The sequence below is a fragment of the Mustela nigripes genome, chromosome 10 (assembly GCF_022355385.1).
Source record: "Mustela nigripes isolate SB6536 chromosome 10, MUSNIG.SB6536, whole genome shotgun sequence".
NCBI classification, from domain to species: Eukaryota; Metazoa; Chordata; class Mammalia; order Carnivora; family Mustelidae; genus Mustela; species Mustela nigripes.
The window spans coordinates 60,430,870-60,439,450 of NC_081566.1; the positions used below are offsets into that span (position 1 = coordinate 60,430,870).

General features: G+C 42.1%; 1 protein-coding gene across 2 annotated transcripts in view; it reads left to right on the top strand.

The window, feature by feature from the left end:
- Positions 1 to 8,581, top strand: part of RGS5 (regulator of G protein signaling 5) — a 49,291-nt gene that overhangs the window by 8,924 nt on the left and 31,786 nt on the right. The window contains exon 1 of one of the 2 annotated variants that reach the window (XM_059413413.1): positions 22 to 411. The exons of the other annotated variant lie outside the window; for it this stretch is intronic. Within the exon in view, the coding sequence (XP_059269396.1) occupies positions 275 to 411 (137 nt within the window). The 5' untranslated portion in view covers positions 22 to 274. Of the gene's footprint in view, positions 1 to 21; positions 412 to 8,581 lie in introns of those variants that run through there. 2 annotated transcript variants of the gene reach the window in all.

Consider the following 8,581-nt stretch of genomic DNA (forward strand, 5'->3'; position numbering starts at 1 on the left):
TTCCGTAAGAATAGCTTCACCTTTGTCTGCCTTCCTGGTCCACACAGCACCCGGAGGTTTGTAATCAGGCCCATGTGAGTGGCAGAGGCCCGCCTGCGGTGAGGGAAGGAACACGGAACTTTCATCGGCCTCTCATGGAACACATTTTACTAAATGCATCCTGGCTTACGAGCAAGAAAAAGGCAAGAAGAACTAAGACAGCAAATGATTATGACAGTCTAGAAATGAGTGTCGCGCACAGGTTTGACCGCCCAGATGCACGCAGTAAAATCAAATGGCTGGAATGGATGAATTCTGCTCCTTGAGGGGAGATGTGATTTTTTTTCTTTTTCTCTCCTCTCTCACACCACCAACTCAGAATCACAGACTGAGAATAAGATCAGGGCCCCAGACAGATTCTTTCTTTCACAGGTGAGAAAACAGGTCCAGACCTGTTTGGGTGACTTGTCTAAGATCACCTAGCTGGTTAGAGTTGGAACTAATTCAAGGTCTACAGATTGACTTTCCACCTTTATTTTATTTTATCTGATGGACTTTAATTTATGAATTTGGGGTGTCTTCACTTTTAAAATACTTATTCTTCCATAGACACCAAACAAATTGTAGTCTTTAGGGAAAGAAAAATTACTATGTATCAGCTGCATAGAGCTGCCAATTAGAATAACTGAACAGCGTAAGACAGGCTCATTACATAGCAGTTAAGAGCCCAGGGGCTGAAATGAGATTAAGTTTGACTCCTGCCATTGTAATTTATCAGATTATTTTGGGCAAATCCCCAAACTTCTCTGTAACTCGTTTTTCTCATTTGCAAGGTAGGGGTAATATTTATGCTTTCTTCATGGGATTGTTATGTGCACTAAATAAGGTTATGCACTAGATGTAGTGAGTAAACCAGTAAGTTGGCTGGATATGCATGATTTCTCTTAGTGCGTGGTTTTTCTTAACCATCTTCAACTGGGGAAAACTTTGCAGCCAAATCTCGGAATGGGGCGAAAACAGGGAACTGTAAAGCACCCGAAACCACATGAGACAAGCCCCCTCCCAGCTCCTCTTCCTCATCCGTGCCCGTTTCAATGCCTTGTCGATTGTTTCTCTAACATCCTGAGTAAATACTTCTCAGGGGCAGGCCGTGTCTCAAGGCTTTAACTAGATCGTTTATGCCGTTTAGAAGACATTGTTCTTCCCATCTATGTTCTGTGGCATGTTCCTAGCACCTCCCTGGTCCTCAGGTTTTTTTTTTTTTTTTTTCCCTTGTTGTGTGTTATATCTGATGGTCTCCTAAGAGCTGTGACTTGGATTTTCAAGACATACAGTTACACATGCATTTGTCTCCGATCCCTCCTGCTTTTAGGCTAGAGGAGGGTGCTCAGCCCAGCGACTCCCACTTTTGCATCTTTCTGGTGGCACCTTGGGTGACCATCTGCTTGGTTTCTGGTCTTTGTTTCTATCCTGAGCCCAGATCTCTAACTTAGCAGCTCCCATCCTATCCCAGCAGCCACACAATTTAGGGTGCCCCCACTCTTCAGTTCTTGCTGTGTGAGGACCGCAGGGTGGACGGCATCACTGGGAGGAAAGTGAGGGAACGCTGTAGCATACTGGAGAGAAGTGTCCAGGATTATGACCCTGCATCACACTCACAGACTTTGAAAGCTTCTTTAGAATTTTTAGAAAATTGTTTTAGGAAAATGTGGACTTCTGTATTAAACGTTGGGAAGGATCTTTGGGGAGCTGGAAGAGATGCAGGAAGAAAACACCTATGTCGGGGAGCAGACTAATTCCCTGCCCTCTGTGGTCACACAATTTTCCAGCCAAAGCACCCATCCTCAAACATCTACATTTGATGAACACATCAAACACATCCTGAACACATCAAACATTTGGGCAGAGTTTCTCTGCTTTTCCCTTGAGGAGGAGCTAGCCCTCCATCCTCTGAGCTCTCACTCACAGAACTTTTTTCATCTTCCTTCTAGTTCATACCACTTTTTCTCCTACTTTCCTCAGATTCAACTTGGGTTGGGTATTTGACAGTACCTGATTTAATTCTTATCTTAATCCTGCAAGGTAGATGTTATTAATATCCCTGTTTCACCAACGAAAAAGCACGGATAATTTTTTAAATATTTTATTTATTTATGTGTGCAAGCAGGGGATGGGGCAGAGAGAGAAGGAGAGACAGAGAATCCTAAGCTGACTCCTCACTGAGCACAGCCTGATGGGGGCTCTATCCGAGGACCCTGAGATCATGACCCAAGCCGAAATGAAGAGTCGGACGCTTAACCATTTGAGCCACCCAGGTGCCCCAGAAACACAGATAATTTAAATGTCTGGTCAGGAGGTTCACTTGGTGTACATGAGTTCCAGTGTGCTAGTTTCAAATCTAGGGGGTAGTCCACTGTACCATAGCTGTATCCCAATAAAACTATGCAGACGTACCTTCTTTGTAAAATGAAAGCTACTTGAGGTGGGAACAGTTTCTTCTTAATTTTGTAAAACACTTTCCTACGTTCTGCTACAGTGCCTGAAAGATGGGGGGGCGGGTCCTCTATTCAAGTCTGATAAGAGAATGAACATGGAAATGAGCATATGAATCAGTAACTGGATAGTTCTTGAAAATAGAAATCTTGAGGATGATAAGGGGTTGTAACAATATTTTGGCGGAGGGAAAGAAGAAATGGTATGAAATCAAATCCGTTGCTTCAGACAAGAAATGGTCCTCTTTTTCCTCACACTGGGGTCATTATTTTGCTCAACAAACCCTTTTAATCATTTGGCAAAGAGAAACATTAATCCAGTATTTCTGATTATTTGGGATAATGAGTTTGGATCTGTTACATAAAGTCACAGTGAGAGGACAAATTGCATTCTGGGAGCCATAGTTTTTACTAAGTGATGGGGCACATGTTACTGTTGAGGAAGGTCCTCGCACATTTTATTTTACCTCTCTTTCCTTTCTTCCTTCTTCAATACTCTTTATTGCCTACTTTATGTCCTTCTTTTATAATATATAAAATAAGTTTAAATAAGGTAGGGGCCGTGTACTACTAGAAACTTTTAGTCTATGAATTCTTCTTTATAATTTCAAGCAGAATGACATGGAGATGTTCAAAGGCTATGAGTCACACCAGTGTAAGAGAAGCCATCGTGGGAATGCCGCTGACCCCTCCACTTTGGGAACTCAAAATAAACCATAAATTTCTGTCTTCCTCAACTGGAGGATGATGTTCCCACTGTTCATTATCTGGCTTCCAAACTGAATTACCAAAAATCCAGAAATCTTGCCAACAATATTTTGAATAAAACAGGGAATTGAAGGTCAAAGGGAAGAAATCTGCTTCTATCCTGTCTGCTTTGTCCCTCCATGGCCTCTTTCATCACCCCCAATAACCTACTCTTGAGTGATGAATGTGTCAGAGACAGGCCTTGAAAGCATGGGAAATATTTCCATTTCCACAGGAACCCATGGGTAGGGAGTAGCCAATGCCTGGGAAAAACAATACTCTTTTTTTTTTTTTTTTTCATTTTTAAATAGCAGCACAAAAGTGGTGATACTAGAGTGTAGCTCTGAGCCACGCCAGGAAGCAACAGGTATCTCCAGATTGGCTTTCTGTGTCTCTCCATAGGAGTGTTTTCCAGCAATGTACCTTCTCTGTGCCCTCAGAATTAGTTGTGATATTCTGTGGTGGAGGCCTTCTGAAAGGAGCGGATCTTGCATGTTAATCAAACAGATCTCTGTTGAACATACTCTGTTCTGTTCCATTCCATTCCATTCCATTCCATTCCATTCACCCAATGAACATTTAATAACCAACATCTGTGGGCAAGATGCTGTGCCAGAAATAGTAGAGCAAATGTAATTAAAGGATAAGAAGAGCAGGTAACTCTTGCACAACTGGGTATTTACCCCAAAGATACAGATGTAGTGAAAAGAAGGGCTATATGCACCCCAGTGTTCATAGCAGCAATGGCCACAGTAGCCAAACTATGGAAGGACCCAAGATGCCCTTTAACGGACGAATGGATAAAGAAGATGTGGTCCATATATACGATGAAAGGATGAATACCCAACATTTGCATCAACATGGATGGAACTGGAGGAGATTATGCTGAATGAAAAAAGTCAAACAGATAAAGATAATTGTCCTATGGTTTCACTTATTTATGGAACATAAGGAATAACATGGAGGACATTGGGAGAAGGAAGGGAAAAAGGAAGGGAGGCGGGAATCAGAGAGGGAGATGAACCAGGAGAGACTATGGACTCCAGGAATCAAACAGGATTTTAGGGTTGCCTGGGTGGACATTGGGGAGGGTATGTGCTATGTTGAGTGCTGTGAAGTGTGTAAACCTGGCGATTCACAGACCTGTACCCCTGGGGATAAAAATATATTATATGTTTATAAAAAATTTTAAAATAAAAGAAAAAAAATAAGAAGAGGTAACTCTTACAGAATATTTACTCTGCTTCAAGTGCTATTCTGAACATTTCAATGCATTAATTTATTTAGCCTCAGAACATATATATGAGGCAGAAGCTGTATTATCACCATTTTACATAGAAAAATGGAGGCTCAGAATTTAAGTAACTTGCCCAAAGTTACCCAGCTGGTAAGTAAGAGTTGGAATATAAGCTCAAGGAGTGCAGACCTGTGCCCTTAGGAGTTATAGCAACTTTAGTGTACTGAGTTAATTTCAAGATGCTCTGGGAGACCAAGAAAATAAGATATGGTACTCACCTCCAAGAAGATTGCTATCTCACTGGGAAGTACAGACATCTGGCGCTCTTAGATCTACACTCATGGGGGCTGAGAGCCATTGTGTGAAAATGTGCTGTCCATGACTATGCAGGAAAAATGTGTTCTATCCCTTGCTCTGTAACTTCTTAGAAATCTTGGGAGAAGATCTTGTGAGATCTTGTAAAAACCTTTTAATTTCTATGAACCTCAGTTTTTACTCTTTTAAAGTAAGAGAAGGGCAAATTAAAAGCCCTCTAAGATCCCCTGAGCATGACTCTATTTTGTGATTTTATACTAGAGAAGACAGAAAGCAGTCTAGGCTGGAGTAGTTACCAGGTTTTAGGAAAAGAGAGAAATTTGTTTGGGGCCCAGAGTATTAGAACAGCTTTAAATTGCCATACAGATGGTGGGAGAGGAAGATAATATGCTTGGGAGATAATGGAGGGACCAGCAGGAATAAGATAGACGCTTTCCTTCATCGGCACAGGATTTTTATTAAATCATCATCATCCCTGCTATGGGGACATGGTAAATATGCCAGGCATTATTGTAGGTGCTTCATATATAGTAACTCTTCTTACCGTCATGAGAACCTTGTGAAGTAGGTACCATTATTGTCTCCATCTTACTGATTAGAAAACTGAGGAGAAGTTTAAGCTTTTAAACCTTACCAAAACCTTTTAACGTAAGGTTTAAAAACTTGCCAAAAGTCAAATATGTAGTAAGATAAATCTGGATGGTTTGGCTCTGTGCCCTTAACCACTATGCTAGTCTATCTCTTGCCTTTTAGATTTGGTATCAATTTGGTTATGGGTAAGAGCCCAATACTTCACTTTGTTGTCCCTCTAGTTGCTTTATGAACTTTCGCAGTTATGCAACCTGGGAGAGGATTTTGCCGTAGTTGGGAGGTGGACGTTTTCTTTGCCAAGTACGGGGAAGAGATTGAACACAACTCAAGTGTTATTTGTCCCTGTAATAATGGAACTGAGATCTGGAAAGTGTCGTATGAGATCATCCGGTCAGATCCAGGTGGTTCCCTACGACTTAAATTTTCCAAAACAGCTAGTTGCTTGGCTTTTCTTGATGACTTTTTTTTCAGCAATGGAAATTTTGCCACATATAGTTCACTATCCCCATGGTTTCATCACCACATGGTGACTGAGTTCTCCTGAACACTTACTGTTTTAATTTAAGCAATCTTGTGTTTGTGTGGGGGCTGCTTTTTCACACATACAGGTGACTAGTTTTGGATAGTTTAAAGTGGATACATCATTATTTATGTTCTTTGCTTGAAACTTCACCATGCCTTGAAGCCACTCTTCAGCCCCTTGCTGATCGTTTTGGATGAAATCAGGAGCTCTGGTGCTGAGGGTCAGTTCTTTTAGACACTCCTCTCTCTCTCTCTCTCTCTCCCTCTGGGGTCCTCTCACCTCCCTGGAGTCCTGCAAAGGTGTGTGGTGGGTAAAGGTGGAGATTTGAGGAGTTGTAGAACACTGAACTGTAGTCCTCTGACCTGTCTCAGGAAGGCTCTCTTGCCCCTCTCTCTCTTTTCCTGCTTCTTCCTTTACCACTCATTAAAAGTGGTCCTCTTTTTTGAGAACAAGCCAGCATATCTCCCCAGTGAGTTTAGGGTCTTGGAAAACAAAAGCCAGACACGGAACACTACCTTCCATTAACGCCGGCTTTCGCCCTCCCTCAGAGGGCTCCCTCAGAAGTAAGAAAGCACAAAGCCCTAGTTACCTCAGGCATTGTTTCAGAATTGCAATTCAGGGAAAATAGATTCTTGAAAGTAAGAGGAAAGCTCTATGAAGAAAAAAACGTGAAGTAGCGCTTCAGTAAATTAATATGGTATGCAGAGTATTGTTTCCATAAACATATTGTCACCTTTGAGAATTGCTGCAGATCACTTCCTTTCTGCCTATTTGCTGTGAGGAGTGACTGATGTAGGAAAGACATTAGGGTTCAAAGATGATTGCTGAGAAAGAATTCTTGAGATGTCCTTGGTGCAAAAAAAGGTGATATTATTGGAGCACAGAGACAAGACCTCTGGGCAGAAAGAACTGCACTGGGGTCATGAGGAGTGGACCATTGCATACTTCCAAGTTAAGACGGAGTTAGGGGTAGTGAAGGCCTCCCAGGTATTTTGGAAGCAAGGTTTCTAAGATCCCGAGGAGGCGAGCTATTGTTAGGAAAAGGCCATTTGTTACTGTTTAGCAAAAACTCAGTCATGAGACTCTCAGATGTGTGTCAGTGGGCCATTTTTTAGGTAATGATTGCCGACAGGTATCTTAGGAGGTAGAGATCTAGTTTCCAAAGGAATTTTCTTATGTTAAAGTAGATCCGCGGGATCCTGGGATGAGGCCTACAATTGCCCTTTGCCCTTAGCATCAAGGCGGCTGTGTTCCTAGAGAAATGTCACTCTGCCTGTTTCAAGGACTTGTCAAGGAGCTGTCGGTAGTAAGGAAATTTCATAATTTTTCTTCTGCCTTTGTTTCCTACATCATAATCTCTTGACCAGGCAGAGAGCATGCACCTGGATGTGGGGATTATGTCATTGAAATGAAAGGCCAGTGACCACATCACCTTCCACACTTGGATATGTCAGGGATCTGGGGAGACTAAGTGTTTCTCCCCCAGATGACTGAGGAAGAGGATGTGTCATCAAATAGGACTGGGCTCTCTCAACCTGCTTTTGACCAACAGGGAGCAAACAGGGTGCCACAAAGATAAACCTTTCCACGCCACCTATAAGCAAGCCAAGTCCTCACTTCTGTTTTTGGTTACTGCTAAGACCCTCCTGGCTTTTTACACCTAGCTTTCCTCCCGTCTTCCCCAGAGTAGGTCCACCAGAAATTATTTCTGATTTTTCCTCATTCTCTCCCTTTGTTATCTTGGCCATTTCACCCACAAAGTCATGTTGAAGGCCTTGTCAACCGAGAAAAGAGGCAGAGCTACACTAAAACAAAAGCTTTTATTTGGGGTCTCAGAATTGCCACTCAGAAAATACAAGTTCGGGTAGCAAAGCAAACTGCATTGTTTCCATCCCATTCCCTCCCAACCAGGGAACAAAAGTCAGGGATTTTTAAAGACAAAAGGGAATGCTTGTACATGATGTTTACAAAGAATTTCTATTGGTGTTGGTGGCAGGAAACAAATCTTGCTGAACATAATTGGTTGCTAAGGATAGCACTAGGCAAAAGCTCTTACTCTAGCAAGTCACAGGTGTTTAAGCTGAGTCCTTGGAATATGTGCAGTTTGGCCCAGTTGAAGGTTCATGATTGCATCCTATGAGAACATGTATAAGGCCCGATTCTTTAATGGACTCCTGGCTCCATTTTTAAATCTGTGGACATAAGTAACTCCTTTTCATTTCACCTTTCACAGCGAGAAGTTCTTGCATCCAACCAAGAGAAAATGAGCTTAAAGTGATCAAATACTAATAACCCCAAGGTTAAAGGAAACTGCTACAAACTGTAATGCTAGGTGGTATAAGATGAAGTTTCATAAGTAGGTAATGAAGACCATGGTGATGATGGTGATGACGATGGTGATGATGATGATTTTGGTAATGGTGGTGTTGATGATAGTAATGGTGTTGATGATGATAGTGATGATGGTGATGGTGATGATGGTGATGATGGTGATGGTGATGACGGTGATGATGGTGATGGTGATGATGGTGATGTTGATGATGGTGATGATGGTGATGGTAGTGATGGTGATGATGGTGAGGATGATGGTGATGGTGATGATGGTGATGATGGTGATGGTAGTGATGGTGATGATTGATGGTGATGATAGTGATGGTGATGATGGTGATGGTAGTGATGGTGATGATTGATGGTGAT